A 22462-nucleotide genomic window follows, 5' to 3' on the forward strand; every position below is an offset into this window, starting at 1 on the left:
TGTGATGCAAGCCTCGGTGGTGACTTGTTTGCTGATGTGCTGATAACGCAGGTACTCACTGGCTGCCTTCTGCCTATTATGCTGAACTACAGACTGTGCCTTCCCAACTCATACGCACCTCAAAAACTTAAGCGGTCAAAAAGCACCTGTATAGCGAACCTACTAATCCACCTTGGCCGTCGGGAATCCTTCAAGCATCACACGCCACAGAAGGTGAAGTTCACCCTCTTCTCAAAAGCATCATAATCATTCAAGCATGGCTCAAGTAACACCGTCCATCAGTATCAGGTACACCACCTACGGGGCAGGCTTCAACGCCGCAACCTACGAGCCGAAGACACCCAGCGCCAGCAAGTATGAAGACGTGGTCATAGATTGCCACAACTTCCGTGCCGCCCCTGTCAGCCGTGCGCTCGCCGACATCTGGGACAAAGCTATCATCCCCGGGCAGAAGACGCTCGGCGACATGATCATGGAGAAGATCGACGAGCGGAAGATCAAGTGGAGCGTGGTCACGGGCTTTCAGATGATCGACGTCGGCGCCCGAGGAGATCCGGGAGACGAGGTGGTCTATGTCGCCGTGCACCGGACGGAGACCGTTGAACCCTACACCGAGATCAAGTGGCTTCGATCGGTCTTGTACCCGGCTGTTCTTGAAGTACTTGCCAGGTAAGTTGTTGAATAACTGGTGACTTCCTGAACCACGAAGTTTGCTGACTTTTCATTTGTGAATAGTGCTGGAGCTACGAAGGTTGGTGTCTATTTGGTTTTCGGATCTTCAGGCCCCTGCTGCCTCTACCGGTGACGAGGAAGGACAGAAAAGGAGATGCGGCTTCTCGAGTGAGACGAGTAAGATTGGCAGGTTTAGGTTCCTAAGTTAAAAGAGCATGGAATCCCATATACTGCTTCTTTCTTTGCCGTGACAGTCCCTTCTCATTCCCCCTTCTCCTTCCATTCGTGAGGTCTTGCCGGGGCGTAGCTTCTTGTTTCTTGAGGTCTTTCTCGCTTTGGAAGCAACAGCACCAAATTAGCATCTTCCAAAGCATTGGAGGCAAGTACGCAACGGTTTTGGTCTCTATATGGCGTGTGGGATCCGTTACAAGTTGAGAAAACATATTTTCCAGTGCCATCTTCTCCGTCATCCTCTCTGCATACAACTTCATTCAAACCAGTATCGGTTTTATACCAAATATCCTCAATTCGGAGAGCAAATCAATCGTGTCGTCCCCGATTTCTTGGTTCGACGCACGCGTCAAGATGTTCAGGACAATCCCGTACACTTATAATGATGCGGAAAATCAACTCAATATTCGCGCTACCGAATACGGGGGCGGATTCAGTCCATCCTACCAACCTACTGCGACCTGGTGTTTCACCGACGACATGGCGCTTCTTGACCATCCCGACTACGGAATGACAAGTGGTGCCCAGTTTCTCCCGCATCTCTGGGATGCCCCGCTCCCGTGGAATCAATCTCAGACTATGGGCGAGGTGATCAAGGGGGTAGTCGTCCGCCACGTCCCGTTAAAGTGGGCGACAAAAGTCAAGATGTGCCAATAGGCCAGGCTAATCCGGACAAATGCCACAAACTCCCGGTTCGCTGATCCTCTCAAAGTTGATACCATTGTCCATATCAAGGTACGACCTCCCAGCGACGACGATTTATACAGAGATGGCAAGTCGGATGTCGCCCATTTACGTATCAAAACCCTTCGACGTCAGGTGTATCCTCGTATACTTGAAATCTTGGAAAGGTGCGTGCTTTTCGTCGTCATTTTTCACAGTAATCTACATTGCTTTTCCTGTTTCCCATCCTACACCTCCTCTCCTCTGGAAAGCAAGACAAGACAAAGAGAAGCACTCTGCTAATTGTTATTTCGGAATACCTCAGTGCCGGACAGACTGCTATCGGTGTTTACATGTGCTAGGATCTCACCGACGCGGAGGATGTCGTCTTCGCCTTCCCCGAATCGCCCCAGCATTCTAGTTTGGTGAACGATACTCCATCTCAGCCGGATGCAACTCTTGTTCAGGAGCATGACCAGCAGGTATTTGTCAACCAACTCCGAGGCCACGTCGTCTGTTATGAATCCAAAATTGATTCACAGCTCTTGAACAGAAACCTTCTCGACGATTCTTCTATTTACCGTTGGGACCTAATGGTCAGCTACCAGATCATCGGGCATCCATACAACAATTCTTTGCCCGGAGATTCCCCAAGCTCCCGTTGAAAGAAAACCGCCAGGCAGCAGATGCTATGCAGGCATTCCTTCAACAATCTGCGGATCAACAGCAGGCTACTTCTCAGGAAACTGGCTCTTCCGCTCAGGATTCCCCAGTTGCCACCCAAGAAGCTCAGTTGCCCAAATCGACTGATGAGATTGATCAACAAACTACTGCACTTCAAGAGCACACAAATTTCCGTCAATTGTCTGATCCGCAACTTATAGGTCGTGTTCAGGAACCCAACGGTCAAATGGGAGAATCTTCGCATTCATCCTTGACTGGTTCTCCGGACCTTATTAAGACCTTTCATCGACTCAGTACTGGCAATGAACCACCAACTTCCGCTCAAGGCTCTGCACCTGCAGCATAATAAGCTCAAGATCAGGTGTTTCGTGATACTCTCGATCGAGGAGAAGCCGCACTGAGGGACCTAGGTCACGATGGACGACACGGACATGATGGAGTTTGGGGTTTCGTATAAGCTTATGGTGTCTTTACAGCGAGAAGCAATTAGAAATAGCGTATTGGGACTGGTCAGAGAGGTCGTATTACTCGTTGTGTACGAATCAAGGGCTTCTTGGCAATGAAGGCCCGGAAAACATGGAAATTGAACCACTACTGCAACATTTCGAGGGTCTTGTTTTGCGTCGAGGACATCTTTCCGTGAACATGACATCCAAAAGGGCAAGTGACGAAGTCATCTATTGGCATCAGCAACGATGATTCCGGCTGCCAAACTATATCATGACGCCTATTTGTTTGTGCATGTTTCCCGCTATCTTTCGGTTGTTTCTCAAGGTAGGCCTTGCTGCAGGACAAAACAGCGTCAAATATCGGTCCTAAGTCGAAAGATTGCTCGTTTCTTCTGCTTCTATAGCTGGAAGGGTGATCATGCATGTCATTCCGCGCGTTTTTTTTTCCTTTGTGGTCGACAAGAGCAGGTCCAACGCCGACATGATATCTAAGATTGAGACTTCCGTCTTTGAGTCTTCACCTTCTCTTTAGATACGTTCGTTGCAGGGATGACGGCAGGTCTTTCCATGCCATGCTGTTGACGGGACCTGCTGTCCTGTGATGGGCAGCGCTCTTTCCGTCCTCACAGATTGTTCTTGAACCCTGAATCGACATTGTCGAACCCCGTGTGTACGACGCCTGCAAACTTCTTCCCATTCGTAAAGCCTGATCTCTCTAACATCTTTTCATCATCATACTCCAGATCAGTATCCTCCATCATCGTACTCCCGCTCAGTATCATCCATAATCGTCCCCTCCATCAATATTCCCCACCATGGCCTCGCCACCAGTTCTGCCGTCATCGCCCTCCGCAGTTTATTCCGCCTCCGAATTACCCAACATGAATCCGGACCTTTTCCCTGTCATTTACACGGGATACGGTGCTAGCTTCAGCAATTCCCGCATGACAAAGTTCCGAAAGACAGAGGCGAGGAATGGCCGACCATGGGGGATTCAAGGTTACACAATGGACGACGCCCGTAATCATAAACCCAAGCACGAATTCTGCGACAAATTCCTTCTTCCCGCGCCTCGATGGGGAGAAACGCCAAAACAGGCCATTACACGCCTGATCAACCCAACTCTAACTGAGGGCAACAACCTGCTTCACCTGACTGTTTGCCGGGTACAAAAGAAGAAGAAGAAGGGGAATCGGACCGACGAATTGGTGATCGTTGCGTTCATCAAAACCATGGAAATGGAGGTCGTTCGAGAGGCCCTATACCCTCGAGTGTTGCACTATCTTTCAAGGTAGGTCTCGATTCGCCTTCCCTCGCACTGCTACGGGAAAATGCAAACTAATGACGTGCCGCTGGTAGTAATGTATATGGTACTAAGGACAACAGACCAAAGGCTCCGTGGCCCAACGTTGGATTTCTCATACACGATGCGACTCGAGACATCAGTCTTCTGGAGCCAGTCCTGGAACACTGGCGGTAGTACGGCCTGCAAACGGTGCAAACTCTCAAACGCGAAGCGGAAGCGGGAGGGTACGATGACTCCGATGAGGACCTGGACTCCGATGAGGACCTGGACTCCGATGAGGACCTGGACGCCGAAGGGGACTTGGACATCGAAGGGAACCCGGGCGCCGAAGGAGACTTGGACGCCGAAGGGGACTTGGACGTCGAAGAGGACCCGGGCCTCAATAGTGATGACAGCTTGAGTAAGGCTCCGGGTTCTACCACAGGTGTTCAGGACTCGTTGCCTCCTTCGAATGACGGTGACGACGATATAGACGGCCTATATTGACCTCGTTGGCTCCTTGGAGCTACGGGGATGACGATTTGGACAACGACCCGAATTGACCGCTCAGCGAAAGCGTTGTGGACAGCGTTGCAGGGTCACTCCCATGCGAACACAGATAGCTTCAATAAATTTTCATTATACTCGTAACTAATCCGCATTGCTCAGGTGGAAACTTCCCTGATTTTTATCTCTCATCATGGTGCCATTCTTGTGCCCTGCCGTCCAGAATCACCGAGCATCTACTCCCTTCCAACATCCATAATCATGAATAACTGGCAAGTGAAATGCATCTCTTGGCCTGTGCTTTTTTGCCTGCAACAAGACAGACTTACTGACACTGGAGAGGCGACTGAGGACTGTTGTCGTTCATGATAGTCGCATTTGATAGGGTTACCAAAAGCTGGACGGCGCTTGAAGGGGAGACTAAGCAATCGGTGGCAATAGAACCAACGAGGGCGCAACGCGAGTGTAACTGGGTATGTTGACAACCAACGAGTCCATGGATAACGCCGGAATGCTGTGATGAGTGCTGCTTGTTTGCATAAACTGATGTATCCTCGTCCATCTATGCGGCAGTCTCGTTACTCTTGATGCTGTAAGGGCCCAAGAAGTCGGGGCTGTTGGCAATCTCTTCCTTGACCTGTAATTGAGATGTAAGCTTTTGCGCATTATGACGAGCAAGCCGCAGTGCACTTACAATATCCAACCCGCCGACCAGCTCACCGTCCATCCAAAGCTGGGGGTAGGTAGGCCAGTCCGCGAACTCCTTCAGTCCCTGTCGTACCTCGTCGTCCGCCAGGATGTTGAAGAAGCCGTACTTGACGGAGTGCTCACGCAGGATCGCGACGAGCTGCCTGGAGAAGCCGCACTGGGGCGAGCTCGGCGTGCCCTTCATGAAGAGCATCACCGGCGCCGCCTTGACGAGGTCTGCCAGCCTCTTGAACAGCTCCTCCTTGGCCTTGGCCGGGTCCACAGCCTCGTCGACCTGCATCGCGCTGGGCCCATTCTCGACACCGGTGTTGCCGTTGACGGCCGCCGCGCCGCCGGCGCCGGCGGAGGGCTTCTTGGCGTGTGTCTCGATCGCGTTGCGCACTTTGACGGCGCTGCTGCCGCTGACGGTCTCGAGGACCTGGCCGTTGCGCAGGAGGACGAGGAAGGGCACGGCGGTGACGTTGTAGGTCTCGCTGATCTCGCTGAGCTCCTCGGCGTTGACGGACACCCAGGAGGTCTCTGGCGGGCTGGTGACGGGGTATTCTGAGGCGAGGGTCGAGAGGACGGTGGCCATCTGCGCGCAGGGGGCGGCCCAGGGGGCGTGGAAGGAGATGATGTGGAGGGTGGAGGGCGGCGTGGAGGCGATGTGCTTCTCCCAGTCGGGGAGACTGGTGATCTCGGTGATCGTCGACATTGTTGCTTTTCTTTTTCGGGGGTTTCCGTGGATCGCGAATCTGTAGGGGGTCTGCTGGAGTCGGGCTTTCGAGGAGCGCAATCGGGATGGGGAGGTCGCGGGATGGGTCGCGTGGGGGAGGTTGAGAGTGAGAAATGGTTTCCGAAGTACGGAAGAGGTTCGGCTGGGCGCGGGATCACGAAATGGATGAGCCAACGGCTGATAAACCACGGGTCTCCGATACGTGGAGGGGTATTTGGAGGGGCAATTCGTGAGCGAGATTTTTGGGTGGTTGCGAATTCTGATGGATATGCGAATTTCCGCCGGTAAAAGACGGCTTACACGGGTGAAAACATGCTTGTATTGAGGTAACTATGCTGTTGCGTCATTTGGCGCAAGATTTATGGTGTATAATTGCATACTAAGTGGAATTTAACTTCAGCACAGCAGAGGCTCACATAGAGAGCGACAACGGCAGGAATCTCATTGGGTGGAAATATCTCAATAAGCCATCAAAAGATCTAGTAAGAAGAAGATATGACCTAGCTGAGATGCTGACTAACTTCAACAGACTTGCGGGCACTTCATGCTACTTAGTTGCATAACTGAGGGGTCGTCCTCGGGAGAGCGAGAACGGCAAGAAGCTCGTTGGCAAGCGGATACTCAACGTGGGCAGTTCTACCTGTATTCGTACCTAAGATGCTGTGCCTCTCCGCCTGTGTTCGTACCTGAACCCACTGTACCCCTCTGCCTAAAGCTGCCCTACGGGTTGTCAGCCTCTCTCAGGCGTGTTTCCTGCCCCGCTTCGACACTTGGCAAGTCGAACAACTGCGTAACTCGTTGCCCGCGTATTGAAGTCAGTGGGACCGTGCTTCACCTCCAAGTTCTAGTTCCACCTGTGCTGCGCCTCTCCAACCTTCGGCTGTCCACGACTCTGCAATACAGGCGGTTGGTTTGCTACGTCAGCTTCTTGCCCGTAAGACACAGGCGACTTTCCGACGGACATCTTTACAACCTGCCATCTTCCGTCTCCCCTCCTTTTTGTTCATTTCCCCCCAATTTCACCCAGTTCTCGACGTCCTCGACCCAAACCGCCGCTGGTTAAGCTCGCAGCCCAAACTCGCAATGGCGTCACTCAACCTGTCCACAAACGGACCCTCGATCAAGAGTAGCTACCAGGGAGTCATCAACGGCCCGCCCCCGAGCTCGAGCTCACCGACATATGCTCAATGGGCTCTGTTCTCGGTTCAAGCTCCTCTGGCCAACGCTTTCCAAGATACTGGGGCTAAGGAGAGCGTTCTCAAGGTCCAAAGTACTGGAGGTAGGTTTCCGACCCCCTCCCGAGCTTCCGACGTCGCTTGGCGGGACATAGGCTGACAGGTGTTCTTTTTGCGCAACAGATGGCGAGCTCTCGGATCTGATCGAAGACTTTAACGAGGGTCGCATCCAATTCGCCTTTGTCAAGGTCAAGGACCCTAATTCTGGTCTCCCCAAGAACGCCCTGATTGCGTGGTGTGGAGGCGGTGTCCCCGAGCGGACCAAGGGCTACTTCACCACGCACACTGCTGCCGTTTCCAAGATCCTCCACGGCTACCACGTCCAGATCACCGCTCGTTCAGACAGCGATCTCGAGCCCGAGAGCGTCATGCGCAAGATTGCCGATGCCTCCGGTGCCAAGTACTCAGCAGGCGGCTCCACGGCTTCCCCCGCCCCACCGCCAGTTGCTTCCAAGCCCGTCTTCACTCCCACCACATCATCGGTCGGATCCGTCAACCCAATCGTGGCCGCCCGAAACCGCAAGCCCGCGAACGTTGACGAGGATGGCTGGGGTGCTGACGCCCCGCCGGTGACCAGGTCTCAGCTGGAGAAGGTCGCGCCTGCATACAAGCCTACCAAGGTTAACATGGCGGAGCTCACGAAGCAACGACAAGAGCCGGCCAGCGGCTTCAACGGAAACAACTCTCAACAAGACCAAGCCGATGTTGTGAAGGGCGGGTATCAACCAATTGGTAAGGTGGATATTGCTGCTATCCGTGCGGCCGCGAAGGAGAAGAACGATGACAGGCCGGCCCCGGTGAAGGGTGCGTATGAACCTATTGGCAAGGTTGATATCGCGGCCATTCGTGCCAAGGCACAAAAGCCTTCTGAGCCGGAACCCGCCGCGGAACAGGACGAACGCCCCAGGTCTTTGGCCGAGCGCAGTGCTGCCTTCAACCAGCCTCAGTCAGAACGCCTGACATCTCTCCCCAAACCCAAGGTCGCTAACAAGTTCGGTGGATCAACCTTCACCGGCACCAAGGCCCCCGCCCCTGGTGGTCTTGGATTCGGTGCGCCCGCCGCTCCAGCTGCTGCTCCCGTCGGTGCTGCCAGCCGAACGTTCGCCGACCAGGGCGGCAAGACTCCTGCCCAGTTGTGGGCTGAGAAGAAGGGCAAGCAAGGAGGCTCGGTTTCGAACGTCGTGTCGCCCCCGGTCACCTCCCCCATCGGCGTGCAAAAGAGCGGAGAGTGGAAGAGTGGCTACGCTGGCAAGTCCTGGGCTACCGTTCAGACTGGCGAGTACGGCCGTGGCATCCCTGGCAAGATCAGCCAAGAAAACACCGGCGAGGAACGCGAAGCGCCCACTTCTCCCAGCGGCGGTGTCGGTGCTCTTCGTGACCGCTTCAAGGGTGCAGCTCCCATCGCTGTCGGTGCTGCTGGTGTTGCTGGAGCTGGTGCCGCCGCTGCCGCTTACGCTTCTCGCGACGACGAGGAAGAGGAGGAAGCCCCTCCTCCCCCGTCAGCCGACAGCCGTCCCCCTCCCGCCGGCGGATTTGCTCTTCCCGGTATGCCCCCTCGGCCTGCACCGGAGGAGGAAGAGGAGGAGGAGCCCGACTCGCCAATTCGCGTCGCTCAACCCGTGGCCCGTGGAGAAGAGGTGGAGTTCGAAGCGCCTGTCGAGAGAGACCCCCCCAGGCCTATTCCCACGCAGCAGATCGAGCAGGAGCTCCCGAGAGAGGAAGATCTTCAGGAAGAGACGCAAGACCTCGGTCGTGGCGCCGCGGCAGCTGTTGCCCAGCAGGAGTTTGGCCAGGAGCAGGTTGCCGCAGGTCAAGCACAAAGCGGCGGCCACCGTGCTTTGATTCAATACGATTACGAGAAGGCCGAGGACAACGAGCTCGAGCTTGTAGAGGGCGAGTATGTCACCAACATCGAGATGGTTGACGAGGACTGGTGGATGGGCACCAACTCTCGCGGCGAGAGCGGACTCTTCCCCAGCAACTACGTAGAGCTTGTCGACGACGAGCCCGAGCCCGAGCCAGCACCCGCGGCGCGAGCTGCACCCCCTCCCGCGCCGGCTCAAGCGGAACCGGAGCCGGCGCCGGCGGCCGGTGGTGGCCGGACAGCCACGGCCCAATTCGACTACGAGGCCGCTGAGGATAACGGTAAGACCCCTGCTCAGAATACCCAAGAAAACATATGCTGACTATCTGGCCAGAGCTCTCATTCCCCGAGAACGCTACCATCACGGACCTCGAATTCCCCGACGAGGACTGGTGGTTCGGCAGCTATGGCGGAAAGCAGGGTCTATTCCCTGCCAACTACGTCCAGTTGGACAACTAAGAAGGGTTTGACGACAACAGATAGAAAAGTCTTTATGACGGCCAGCGATTAGTTTTGCTTTGAATCCCTAAACTGTTTACATTGTGAAGTTACAGAGGGCTCAAAGCGTTTGGTGGGAATACAAAAATTGGTCGAATCGCGATACTTCTCTTTCAATTTTTTTAGTGGTGTTATGTGAATATGTAAAACTCGAAGTTGAAGTTATTCATGTTGCTGCATCAGGAGAAATATTGGTGCAGAGCCGCAGGAAAGCATTTGCCAAGAAGGCGCGTCTTTTAGACGTGCCTCTAATACATCGATCGTCACCTCAACGGCGTTATGAGGTCATTTCCACCTTCACAACGCTTCTTCACACAGGTACTTATGTCTTGTAGTCAAAAATACTGCAAATATCAAATTACGCAAAAAGTAATTGCGCCTCGGCAAAAGCCTCGTTATACCCAAAACGCCTCGTGATAGTAGGAAAGAAAAGAACCGAGGGTTGGCATAAACCCATCGTGAAATAAAGCCTTGTTTACCCGCCGTTCCGTCCGACCACCCCACCCATCATTCGTCCTTCCGTCCCATCTCATGATAACTTCGTCCTCTCAGACTCAAGGAGGCTTCAATTTCTGTGCGCCGTGATAGCCGTGGGAAATCGTCGGTTCGCTCGTTTGCCAAAGCATGCCGGTGCTTGCGTTTTGAAGCGTCGCGGGCGCATTACAGTTTGATTTCGTTCGGTCCCCGCTTTCCGGACAGCGTCGAACGTCAGGTGTTTTGGCGTCCGTTTCCCCCCGCCCCCTCATTTCTCATTCGTGTCTTTTCTTCTTTAACAGATATCGAAGCAGCATTCGCAACTGATCGGAATTATTAGTATGACTGCTCGCTGATAGACGAACTTTGTGTGTGGGTGGTCCTTACCATTCTGCACAACATTCACACGTCTCGTCGATGACGCAACAACAGCATAGCGCGGCGAGACAGGCCGTCAGGCAGTTTCCGCCGCCCTGCTTTCTGGGCGCCTGTTGAGGGGGCTGCTGCTGGTACTGCATCGGGGGCTGGCCGCCTTGGGGGTAGTATCCGCCCTGCTGCTGGTAGCCTTGGGGAGGGCCGTATGCCTGTTGATTTCGTGTTAGTCGGAATGTCCCCTGGTGTGACAGCGAATCTCGCCAGCGCGGGCGCGCATTCGGCGCATTTGCGCTGGACGGCATCGCGATTCTCGGCTGAGGTCATGGACGGGTGTGAGGGAGCTTACAGGTTGGGGTTGCTGGGGGTATCCGCCGCCGGGACCGTAGCCGCCGCCGTGCTGCTGGTTGTAGTAGTCGTTGCTGGCCATCTTTATCTTGTTGAACTTTTTGGGACTTGAACGATGTGGTTTTTCTTCGCTAGAGACAAGAATGCGATTGACTCAAAAAGAATATAAGAACTTCAAGTAAAAGCTTTTAACGCTTGGTATGGTGGGTGATGTATGAGATTAAGAAAGGATGGAATGCTGAGACTTGGAGAACAGAGGAAAAAAGAGTGGGCGAACGTGTGTCGATAAAAAGGCCCCCAGGTGGCCCAAGTGACAGGTCTTGGGGTGCCAGGTACTTCGGGCCTGCCAGTGCCAGGCTGGAAAAGAAGGCAGTGGAAAGCTGTGCACCCCTGCTCTCCGAGGGGACCCAAGACCGCCCGCGCTGTACCCTTACCCACGCCCAGCGCGGCGCCGCTGTGAGTGGCTCTCGGGGAGAGCGAAGGCGTAGCGGGGCCGAAGTAGCAGACCTACCTACCTACCTAAGCTTTTTTTTTTTCTTGTGTGTTTCTTCACTCCGTCTTCTTCAGTTTTCTCTTTGAATTCCGCATCCCCGGGTAGGTTCCCGCATGTACCCTTGGCTTGGCCTCGATCATATGCCGTAGTTAGCATACGATTTGGCTCGTTGAGCTACTGCGTCTAGTAGTACTGGTATTCCACGCGGTGCCTCCCGTAGGAAAGTGACCGATGACGGAGGGCGGGGATACATCGGCATGGAGTTCCCGATCAAATGTTTAATGAGGCGATAGATTGCACGTAGCTGCTGCGGTTTGTACTAGAGTGCGCGACCCGCGAATAATCCCGAATGGAGCTGGAGCTGGCGGTATGTCCGTACCCATCATGCTGGCGAGTTGGTGAGGAGTCAGCAGCAGCAGCAGCGACTTGCGCAGCCACACTATCCTTACCGTAGTTGGCTTGAGAAGCGTCGCATACGGTGGGTGATGTTGGTGGCGGTGATGATGCGTCGACCGACTACTATGCTGGGTAGGTAACCAGCCAGTCACCAGCCAGTCTTTCGTCGTCCTATCAATTTATTGCCTTCTGGGCCTGCGCCCGAACTGCGCACCGCAGTTCGTCGAAGCGAAGAAACAAACGTCAAAGTTGGGTCTCGTCCTTTCCGCCCCCGTGTCCACTCGGAATCCGTTTCTCTGAGCCGAGAGTGCTCAAGCCTTTTTGTTTTCTCCTTGGTGTTCTTGGCCCACGATCTCATCATCATCCCCCGGATTCCGAACGGGCCATGCGTACTGCGGTAGATTCCATCGGGATATGCCGCGGGGGCGCTGGCTGGCATTGATCTCGGAATCACGATGGTCATTCCGTCAGAGCGAGCCACCTACCTTTGCTTGTAGGCTTTTTTTGGGGGCTAGGACGGCCGCCAGTCATCCCGCGCCGTCATGTCTCGCCAGATCTCTACTCTCCCAGACTGCCGCCCACGTGTAGGTCCGGTGGCCTCGAAAAGTCCCAACCAAAAAAAATCGCCAACTCAAATCAAAGAAGTCACACGCCCGATTCACCCCCTATTTTACATCATCACGTCGTGGGTGTTTTGTGAGACATGTACGTAGTAATAGCGGCTTGCCAAAGTGACACACGACGGCCCGAACGTGATCCTCCCCTGGAGTCGACAACGATTCTTCAGTTCCAAGCAATCGAGACAAGGCGCGACGCGCGGGACCCCCCCACTAAACTCGGCGATTACCTGGGGCCCTGCAATCCGCTGACGGTGGCCCATCTCGAATGTGAGGTACTGATACATTCCCGAGAACGAGAGAGACAGATCCACCACCCACTCTGACTCCAGCATCGTCGCGTCTCCTCCACCAGTGAACCGCCTCAGAGAAACCAGACCAGACCTCCCTCAGCCACAAGCAGACCCTAGGAAAAAGCATCGAATTTGCCGCGTTTCCGGGGAACTAGACGGTGTGCCTGCCTGCCCTCCTTTCACTCTCATCTGACAGAATCACCTGCCTCGAACGACACACGGCCTTCTCTGCCCGTCTGCACGCCACCCGGACGCAATAAGGGTTCTCCTCTCCCTCCTCTGACAAGTTCTCTCCCGTCGGCATTAAGAAGGAAGTAGATCAGTAGCACCTCTGGTAGGGTGAGGTGATGGACGCATGGCAGGGCTAGCCAAATGCTTGAACCAGAAAAAGTAAACGGGGGAGCAGGGCCGGGCCAAGGCGTGCCAAGCTTTGCGGCGACGGCTGTCTCGACGTTGGGCCCAAACTCTCCCGTCCACCCGTCGTGTCCTCCTCCTCCTGCTGGCGACATCATTGTTTCCATTCCATCCTTAAACAGACCCCTGGCCCGCCGCCTTTTGTCCCAGGGAGGCCGAAGGGGCAACATCTCAGCGAAAGGGAACCAATCCCGTCGTCAGAGCCACCAGAGACGTAATCCGCGCTGATGATTTGAGTGCCCTCGCCTCAAGGTATCGCTAAGACGGTTGTTGGTCCAGCTGCTGCGCGGTGGCTTAGCTTTAGATCCGTTCTGGCCTCTAAACGTCGGGAAATGAGTTGGCAAGTTCATCAGTCGGTGCAAATTCCCATTCATTTTTAAAAAAGGATCTTTCGGGTTGAAGGGGTCTGAGAAACTAACCCGTGAAAACAAATTCATTGGACCCTGCCTGTTCCGCGGGATCTCTCGGCATCCGTGGTGTCGAGGAAGCGGGCGGCCGTTTGATCGTCTTGTCAAGCCTTTTGAACAAGCATTTTCGAGGAGTGGAGCATCCCGTGAACCCAAACCTCCCTTCCCCCCTTCCTCCCACCATCTTCGATTTCCTTCGATCGCAAAAATCGGGAGTTTGAGATGGTTCGCGGCTAGCGGTGGGGATGGGAGGGGGGCCGTCGCCGTTCCCAGCGGTGCCAGACGATCGGGGTCGTGCCAAGAATGATGGCGGCCGGGAAGGGCGGGTGCAAGATTGTCATCGCACCGCGTTTACTTGGCCCGTTTCCACGATGTCCCCTAGGCGTGATGTTGATGGCAACGTAATGCCAAGCGTGCCATCCCATATCCTGTGCTCAAAGGTCCATATCGAATTTTTTTGAACAATATCATCTTGCTTGCTGTATTTTCGCTCTCAATCGTATCACACGTTTGTGTCTCTATAGTACTTTGTAGATGTCGCACAATGCTCAACACACTCACACACACATATTATACACTATTCAACCAATGCTTTCATGCCTTCGTGCCTACTCTCCGTCGCCCGATATGTCATCGCTCGTACCTCGGCAAGGGTTCCGAGCCCGACGCGTGACTGGGCTGTCCAGCACCGCCTTCTGTCCTGTAGCTGTATTGCTCGCCGTACTCGTCTTCGTCCGTGAGTGCTGGCGCTGATGGTGCTTCGGCCGCATCCGCCGGAGGCGCTGACGCGCTTGGCCCGGCATCGTAGTCGTCTGGGAATTCTGGCGGCGAGCTGGCCTCGTTCAGTAGCCGTTGCCGCTCGAGTTCCTGTTTATCCTCCGTTCGCGCTTCACGTGCCGTGGACAGGTCATTCAGTGTCGGTGCCGAAGGTTGGTCTTCCTCGCGGTGCTGATCCTGAGGCGTCGGCGGTTCTGGCGAGGGCTCATCGTCCGCATCGTATATGTTGGGGCCCGGCGGCGCTGATGGCCCAGACGGGCCAGCTTCCGCAGACTGAGGCGGCTGACTAGGCAGAAGCCGTTCTTCTTGACGTCGTGCTCGCTCCTTATCGGTCAATCTGGCCTCGTCTGTGACTTCTGGAGGAGGGATGTAGGCTGGCGCCTGTACCTCCTCGTCTGGCGGACTTGTCGGCTGGATAGTGATTGTTGGTCGTCGACCCAAAGCGCCGGTGCTCTGAGGGGTCCCCAATGGCCAGTTACCCTCGCCGTCCTCAGCGTAGATGTCGTCGACAGGCCAAGGACTCGAGACATCTTCTCTGCTGAGTGATTCCTCGTGCAGCTGGTACGTTCGCACCGTGTTGCTGCGCCCTCGCAAACGCGTACTGTCTGTTGTCCCCAGAATAACCTCGAACACCACGGAAATCACACCCTTTTCGCGTCGCAGCCGGTCGGTGTCTATGACGTTGCCACCCCAGGCACTCAGCCCAGTGTTGCTGTCTGGAGCGCCAGATCCAGGCGCAAATTGCGCCACTCTTGATTGACCACCGCCCTGAAGCTGGCTCGCGAGCCTTCCACCCAGATCGACCAGAACCTCAACCTGGTACTTGAAGCTCACCATCTCCCCTGGCACACCCTTGATTGTCGGGAAAACGTCTTCGGGGACCTTGACCGAAGCTGTTACTGTTGTCTCTAATGTTACCGGGTCGATAATTAGAGGGGCCACCGACTGCGACAGATCCTTCCGAAAGACGCTTAGCGAAGAAGTTGAACTTAGAGAAAGGCCACCTAGGCCCGTACGCGACCGCGGGTAGTAATCCTCCTTTGCAAGCTTGCGTGTCTCTTCTTTCGTCATTATGTCGGCGAACATGGAGGCTGGCGGCGCTGTGTCGACCCTGCCCTGGCGATACATGGTAACGATGACACCGTGCATGCTCTTTATTCGCTTGATGTGTTGAACGGACACCTTGACAGAAACCGTGTCTCCGGGCAAAGCGCCGCCCCTCAACATTTCAATTGTAGCCGTAATCGTCTTCTCGTCCACGGCCTGCATCTTGGAATTGGTCAAGGACGTGCTGCCCAAACGAGGTTCGGCCCGCGTCAGGCTGATGCCCGTGCTGGAGCTGATAGTACTGTCGCCGCTGACTTCGCTCTGTATATCAGTGTGTGTAGGACTTCGCGGTTGCTCAAGTGGATCGTGCGTGGACTCGTCGTTCGAGGCTGCCGGATCGGGTGTGATGGCTTCGCGCTGTTCCATGTCGGAGCCATTGCCATAATCAATCGTGTCCACCGCCAGAGAGTTCTTTTCGCCGCTCGTTTTCTTTCGTTTAGACTTTTTAGATATCGGCTCGAGGTAGATCGTCCGCGGACGCGGCGGCGCGAGGGGTCCAATGTCTACTTTTTCCACCAACTGGATTTTTCGATCGCAAGAGGTCGTGGGAGATATTGACGTCGGTCGCGTAAGTGTCGCTGTAATCATGTAGGAAATCGTGCCTCGTTCAAACTGGTGATGGCGCGTCAGCAATGCGTTTCAACGCGGCCAAAGGGTAGGGTCCATACATCAATACTACTTGGCAAACCCTTTTCAGGGAAAACTAAATCAAAGTTGAATTCATATTTCGAAGCCTCCAACCTCCCCTCGCCGCTGAGAACCTGCTCGTCCTGGAAGAGCGAGGCGTAGCCATTTCCATGGTATTGTGCCGACGTCCGTCCGGACAAGGCGGGGTTCGCGACGGGCGGCTCGCTGACGGCCGGCCCCTTGTGAACGCGAACATAGCCGTGTAACGTGACGGTGAGGTGAGTGATGCGGACGGGCTTGACGACCGTCAAGACTACGGCGCCGCGGACATGGTCGCCAGCCGAGTACTGGCGGTGGGGGTCGTCGGGGCGGACGTGGAAGTCGGCGAGGTTACGCGTACGCGAGCGGATCGGCAGGGCGAAGCGAGAAAAAAACGAGCGTGCGGACGAGGTTGTTTCTTCGACGGAGCCGTTGGAATGCGAATATGCGCCCATGTATGCAGCGACTTGCGGGCCGGGCCTTTGGCGGTGTCGTGGATGGTTCGTTGTCGGATTCGGTGATGGGGATGGCGGTTGTGGTGATGTCGGTAGTGGTGGAGGACGGGTATCCGTAGGACGTGGAGGAGAAGGCGGAGTTGGAGTCGGAGTCGGAAGGCGGGCGATGAACGGAGATGGGGGAGGAGGCGCAGCAGAGGCGACGACGATTGCACCCTCGACGTCAACATGCAACGAGGGGATTCGCAAAGCAGCGCCTAGTGGCTCGCAGCAGTTGGATATGCTTGGCCGTAGGCTGTAGCCTCGGGCGTGGGGGGTGGGTGGTGGAAGAGAGGGCGAGACAGCTCAGTGATACGGCACGGCTTGCGAGAGCGCCTGGCTTACTCTGGAGTATCCGTATCCGCAAGACACTTCAAGGTCAGAAGCGCGACAGCGACAGCGACAGCGTGCGTATTGGACACAGGCGGCGGCGGCGGCGGCTCGACCGGGTCCACGAGGTCTCGGTATGTCGGGACGGTCACGGTCACGGTCACGGTCAGGGACCTGTGCTGTGCTCGCGATGGGACAGGGCGACTGAAGCGACTGGGAGGGGAATTGATTTGATGATGGAATACCAGGTATACTAGCAGGCTGGGATCTGAGAGAGATGCTGGCAATGGATTTCTTGGTTGCATATGCCAAGAGCGAAGAGGGAGCCTTGCCAAGAAAGCTTCGCTTTTTCTGGAAATCTCGAGGGTTCACAGTCTCAGATTGCCCGTGGGTGTGCCGGGGGGTTCAGTAGAAGAACGATTACCTAGCCTGAGGCACGGGGCAGTGTGCTATGGGCAATTTGGATGAAGAGAGACGATCCGGAGTGAGAGAGAGGGGGGTGGTCGGGGCCACGTAGTGTGTTGTACGTATTACTGTGCATCTGATGCGCCGGATGTATATTGCGTTGCGCGGGCCTCGTTTTTAGCTGGTTTGGGGCATTTCTTTCAGTCAATGTACGGTACAGTACCGTGGAAGTACTCGATTACGGATACTGGCGAGTTGCAACCGCGTATGAGAGACCGTCCCATCTAACCCCAAGAGGGATCTGGGAGGGTGGAATAAGTGGGTGGATGGACGGATAGACGGACGGACTCTGAGACCACTTCCCTAGGTTCCTTGAGTTGTCCGGGGTCTTTTGGAAAAGCCGAATCGAAAGAATGTGACAGTGGAAGCACCGGCGTCGAGACTCGACCAACAACTTTGCAGTCGGCCGTCACTAACACCGAAAAGGCCCCATTCTAATGCGGAAGGACGGCATCAAAGAATGGGTGATGAAAGGGCCAGGGGGGAGGACGGGTATCGACGACTCGACATCGACGTGGGACGCGGACGCGGACGTGGACGTGGACGTGGAAGTGGAAGTGGACGGGGTGACAGGAAAGAGGGAGAAACACCAGATACGTACCCCCTGGGACGGGATGGTTCAGCTCAGCCCCAATCGTAGGGTGCATTCCTTGTCTTGTGCGGCTCGCCTCACCACCGGGGCTGCTATTGCGGCATTGCCTGACTAAGGGAACTGCTGTGTGGCCTCGGGGACGGGACTGTGAACCTCGACTCGAAATCGTAAGCGGCAGGGAAAAGACGTGACATGCCACTCATGTTGACGCCAGTCCGGAGCTTTGCCGTCTGAGCTGGCTTGTGCCCTGTGCCCCGTGCCCTTTGCCGCTTCCATTGCTTGTCTTGCCTTGCCGTGCCGGCACGGATACAACCAGCACGATATTCTGAGCCATCAGATGCCGATGCCCGAGAATCTCTTCCAACAGAACAGTGAGTACTCGATTTCAAGCAACCAATCAATCCTCAATAGTCCCATCGAGTTGGGCAAAGTGCGTTGCTAGTTGCTTCCTCTTTGAGACAGTCATCAACAAGAAGCAGGCATTCGGCGCTCTTTCGAACCAGTAGCATCTATCGTTAAAAATAGGGGCGGGTACCCGATGCGTCTGGCTTGCACGCTCGTCTGGCAGTCGGCGTCTTCAGAGTCGGCGGCAACGAGTGTAGGTAAATGCCTCTCTGTCCTAGCTCCTGGCCCGTGTCTGTCTCTCTTAACGAGAACGCAAGTTAGAAATATAGGGTTGACGTCTGGACTTGAACCCGGCAGGAAGGTAAGAAGGTAAGGGTAGGTAGTCTGAGCCACGTTCTCCGTGGATGCCCAGTCGACCTTAAAGGTGGTAAGGTACGCCAAGCCGAGCCCAAAGGCAAGATAAGGTATTGACGATTGAACAAGAGGCACGACAAGTAAGAAAGTCTCGTGTCGTTACACCGTGGTGGCGGGCGGCAGCGGATCGTACCCGATCTGGTTGCTACCTGGAACCTACTACACTCGAGTCTTGGCTGGCACTGGGGAGGCACAGGAGAAACACCCAATTCTCCGACCCGGGAACACGTTGCCATCTGAGGAACTACCATGTACAATCAAATCCCGTGCTGATGCCGGTCCGTCCAGCCGCAGCCTCTCCGTTTCGCCTCATTGTCTCACTGCACTTCTCACATCTGAGCGTGCGCCGCGCATCGTCGCGACTCGGGCGGTATTGGTATTGTCTGCTCTGCGCTGCTCTTCTCTCCACATTCCATGTTTCGTTTTAACCGTCTGGTATCATGCTATTAATGTCTCGTTCTAATGCCTCCTCACACCACTCATGTACTGGCATGCGAGCATCTACCATGCTGCTGTCTGTCCTCCACACCTGCTCTGCCAACCCCTCGCGTCCTCCAACCATCTATACGTCAATATTCAGACAACAATTGCTGACATCCGATGCTTTGTCTATCCATCCGCATCATATCCCCTTAAACGCCACGTGCAATGCTTTTCCGGACTCCGATGCCATGCAAAATACTCCCCAAAAGAACTCCTTCTGGTATCCCATAATACAATAATTAATCCAACGCCTCGCCGCTGAGAATGCTCGTCAAGATAGCAGCTCCCACACCCTCGGCAATGTTCTCCATCTCTTTCTCGCCGACACAGCTGGCCACCCTTTTGTCCTCGCCCGTGGGCATAGCCGCCTTGCGACCTCGCTTGCTGGGTGTCTGCGTCGCCACCAACCCTCCCGTCTTTCCGTCGACCGGGTTGATCAGGCCCAACGTCTCCAAACTTCCGATGACTTCGCGAAACTCTGAGCTTGACAGCGGGTGCAGAACAGCGTCTCTGGTGCAGAGAATGGTGTAAGTCTCACACAAACTTTTGACCGTAGGTGCGAGAGTCTGCGCCTTGGTTGGGGTTGCCAAGCCGTTTACCATCTTGGCCGATCGGTTGCGTCTCTCAAGAGCGACCAATGAGCAGAGTGCAGCCTTTTGTTGAAGGTTCAGGGCCTTGAGCCTCTGGTTGGTGCCGTTGCTGAAAGCCGCCGCCGTGACCTTGTTCAGGTGTCCAATGGCTGCCCGAGGCGCCGTCTCTGCCGTCAACGCCTTCAGAGAAGCTGCAGCAACATGCGATACACTTCTTGACCCGCCAGAGGCGGCCATGTTGGAGTTCTCGCCCAGGGGTTTCCGCGATGGTGTCATCTGCAAAACCTTCTCTCTCGCCTCGTTCTCGTGTTGCTGTCTTGTTTCTGACTCGATCATGTCGAGCGCACGTCTGCAAATTTCGAAGGCCTTGCGCAAATCTCCCGTTTGGTTCGCCACCTTCTTAGAACATAGTTCAATGGCTGCAGGGTGGATGAAGGGAGTTGACGTCTGCTTGCTGTCCTTTGGAAGCAGGGACATTAGGCGCGTGGTGATGATGCTCTTGATCTGAGCCGCCGAGTATGGGTGGAAGGGAAGCAGGGCCGGCTTGAGGTTTTTGGACTTGAGGCGTGGCAGAAATCGGTCTGTGAGATCGAGCGCGTTCGCGATGCCGATCAAGACGAGTCTGGAAGGCTGTTGCAGAGACCACTCGAACAGGCGGTACAGACTCTCCAAGCCCATAGTCAAGATGTGGTCAATCTCGTCCAAGACGACGAGGTAGACGGGAGAATCCTTCTTCTTCGTGACGAACATTTTCTGCAGCGCCTCCATTGCCGATCCCTCCGAAAGATCACTTTCGTGCCCCAAAAGGTCGAGCAAGGTGTTGTAGAGGTCCTTGGACGACTTGATGCTCATGCAGTTGATGGTTGCCTGTCGCACGACGGTCGCTTCCATCAATTGCTCCGTAACTTCCTTGACCATCGCACTCTTGCCGGTTCCAGGTGGCCCACTGACATAAAGGCAACCGCTGGGGCTGGAAGACGAGCATTGTTGGACAAACTGAGCTAGCTGCTCACGCTCTTGTTCTCGTCCTACGAGTTGGCCGGGATCCGCTCCACGTGCGAAGAGCTGGCGCGCAGAGTGATAGACGGTTTGAAGGGAGCCGGGAGAAAGGGGAGTATGCGGTGTCATGCGCTGGAACAGCTTGCCAGCAGATTTGACAACTTGTCGAGGAGTAGAGGGCGAGTTCGCAAAGACATCTCGGTGTCTGGGGGTTTGTGGCGTGATTGGGGTCGTCTTTGTGAGTGTCTGGGATCGAGAGCGCTTCAGTGTCTTCGCGAGAGGCTCAACATAGTTTTCGTCGAGTTGAGAGTCACTCTCGGACGCGGCAGTCGCTTCTGGGTCGTCGTTCTCGTCATTCTCTCGCAAAGCTCGTGTCTGTCTTCTGGTACGCTTGGCAGGAAGCTGAGCATCTTCTACATGAGCAGTCAGCAAGAGCGTTCATACCATTGGCAGGTCCCCGTCGAGCTTACCTTGATCTTTGACGGACCTTGTCCGCTTGCCGAGTAGTGAAGACCGAGACATTATGTATATTACAGGAAAGAAGCAATCCGAATGGCAACCGTGACTGACAAGTTGCAAATTTCAAGTTGGGAAAGTGCTCTCGAGAGTTTGACGAACATAGAGGCAGGAGAAGATGAGGTGTGGACTTGAGGTGGGACTGCAAGGAAGAAATATGGTAGGCGCCGGGGTCAGCACGATGGCCGGGAAACGCGACCCAGAGTCGCGACTGCGCGTTTTGTCGCGGTTTTCAATTAAACAGCTGCGACGACTGCAGCCCATGGTCCGTGCGTACGCGCGCACCCCCTTTCCTTCTTGGTCTGTGCTCGGGTCCTTCCGCTTACCTAAGACAGAAGGGCACACGAGCCATTCTGCTGTCAGTGCTGCCACGGTCCTCCACTGCCCTCACCTTATCAACCCCAGCTCCACTATGCTTCCCCGCGATGCTGTGGCATGCCGCGACACAGCAGCGGAGGTGACCGGCGATTTCAGCATGAATGGCGGGCGAGGCCGCCTCCCAATGATAGCGTCAAAACCACATCCCTTTCTTCCGCAATTTTCTTGATTTTCTTCCGCAATGACACTCAGGGTCCGATATCCTCGGTCTTTTTCTGCATCCCAGACGCACGGTCTTGGGCTATCGCTTTGTCTCACCTGATCCGGCGCTTTTCTAACACACGGGGCAACCGGTGTTTTCGACATTCTTGGCCACTCTTCTGTCATCGAAACACCTTTGTTCTTAAGATCAACTTCAGTTTTCCGGTGTCCTGGTTGCAAGCATTATTCATTGGCTGATTCAACTCCATCATGTCCGATGTAGAAATGCAAGGATATAACTCCCGTGTGGAGGTTTTTCGGGACTCAGAGTACCCCATGTTGAAAGGTAGTCTCCGCCAATGGCATCGAGGCTCAACTATTGACGCTTCACTTAGACTCGATATATCTGGACCATGCCGGCTCAACTTTGTATCCAAAAACTCTTATCGAGAAGTTTTCCGCCGACATGATGTCAAATTTATTCGGCAATCCGCATTCGGCATCCTCGCCTTCTCAGTACACAACAGGCCGAATTGAGGACATTCGCCTCCGTCTTCTCAACTTCTTCAACGCTGACCCTGCGGAATTTGATCTGGTGTTTGTGGCCAACGCCACAGCTGGTATCAAGCTTGTTGCTGAAGCCTTTCGAGCATTACCGGAAGGGTTTCTCTTCGCCTACCACGAAGCGTGCCATACCAGCATAATAGGTGTCCGTGAAGAGGCCCGCCACAGCGACTGTCTTGATGACTCCCATATTCAACACTGGCTGTCTGGACAGACACCATTCATCAGCCATAAGACATCATCATCAGACACATTGTTTGCATACACCGCTCAGTC

At 55.0% G+C, this 22462-nt stretch overlaps 6 protein-coding genes across 6 annotated transcripts; 2 read left to right on the forward strand and 4 right to left on the reverse strand.

Annotated features, from left to right (window-relative positions):
* Window positions 1-256: 256 nt before the first annotated feature.
* CkaCkLH20_02762 (uncharacterized protein) lies at window positions 257-4491 on the forward strand (the record flags this gene model as incomplete). The annotated part of the gene is made up of 4 exons (XM_038885481.1): window positions 257-669; window positions 736-751; window positions 1929-2082; window positions 4217-4491. 4 exons carry the CDS (start codon window positions 257-259, stop codon window positions 4489-4491), a joined length of 858 nt encoding a protein of 285 aa, XP_038749412.1.
* A 562-nt stretch (window positions 4492-5053) lies between these two features.
* CkaCkLH20_02763 (monothiol glutaredoxin-4) lies at window positions 5054-5893 on the reverse strand (the record flags this gene model as incomplete). The annotated part of the gene is made up of 2 exons (XM_038885482.1): window positions 5054-5128; window positions 5186-5893. The coding sequence occupies 2 exons, from the start codon at window positions 5891-5893 to the stop codon at window positions 5054-5056; spliced, it is 783 nt and encodes a 260-aa protein (XP_038749413.1).
* Window positions 5894-6997: 1104 nt separating this feature from the next.
* On the forward strand, window positions 6998-9472 carry CkaCkLH20_02764 (uncharacterized protein; the record flags this gene model as incomplete). The annotated part of the gene is made up of 3 exons (XM_038885483.1): window positions 6998-7193; window positions 7273-9294; window positions 9348-9472. The coding sequence occupies 3 exons, from the start codon at window positions 6998-7000 to the stop codon at window positions 9470-9472; spliced, it is 2343 nt and encodes a 780-aa protein (XP_038749414.1).
* An 896-nt stretch (window positions 9473-10368) lies between these two features.
* Window positions 10369-10787, reverse strand: CkaCkLH20_02765 (uncharacterized protein; the record flags this gene model as incomplete). The annotated part of the gene is made up of 2 exons (XM_038885484.1): window positions 10369-10569; window positions 10707-10787. The coding sequence occupies 2 exons, from the start codon at window positions 10785-10787 to the stop codon at window positions 10369-10371; spliced, it is 282 nt and encodes a 93-aa protein (XP_038749415.1).
* A 3168-nt stretch (window positions 10788-13955) lies between these two features.
* Window positions 13956-16330, reverse strand: CkaCkLH20_02766 (PalF protein; the record flags this gene model as incomplete). Its single annotated transcript, XM_038885485.1, has 2 exons — window positions 13956-15821; window positions 15878-16330. The coding sequence occupies 2 exons, from the start codon at window positions 16328-16330 to the stop codon at window positions 13956-13958; spliced, it is 2319 nt and encodes a 772-aa protein (XP_038749416.1).
* A 2907-nt stretch (window positions 16331-19237) lies between these two features.
* Window positions 19238-21109, reverse strand: CkaCkLH20_02767 (cell division control protein; the record flags this gene model as incomplete). Its single annotated transcript, XM_038885486.1, has 2 exons — window positions 19238-21000; window positions 21058-21109. The coding sequence occupies 2 exons, from the start codon at window positions 21107-21109 to the stop codon at window positions 19238-19240; spliced, it is 1815 nt and encodes a 604-aa protein (XP_038749417.1).
* Window positions 21110-22462: the final 1353 nt, after the last annotated feature.

This window comes from Colletotrichum karsti (assembly GCF_011947395.1).
Source record: "Colletotrichum karsti strain CkLH20 chromosome Unknown Scaffold6, whole genome shotgun sequence".
Lineage (NCBI taxonomy): Eukaryota > Fungi > Ascomycota > Sordariomycetes > Glomerellales > Glomerellaceae > Colletotrichum > Colletotrichum karsti.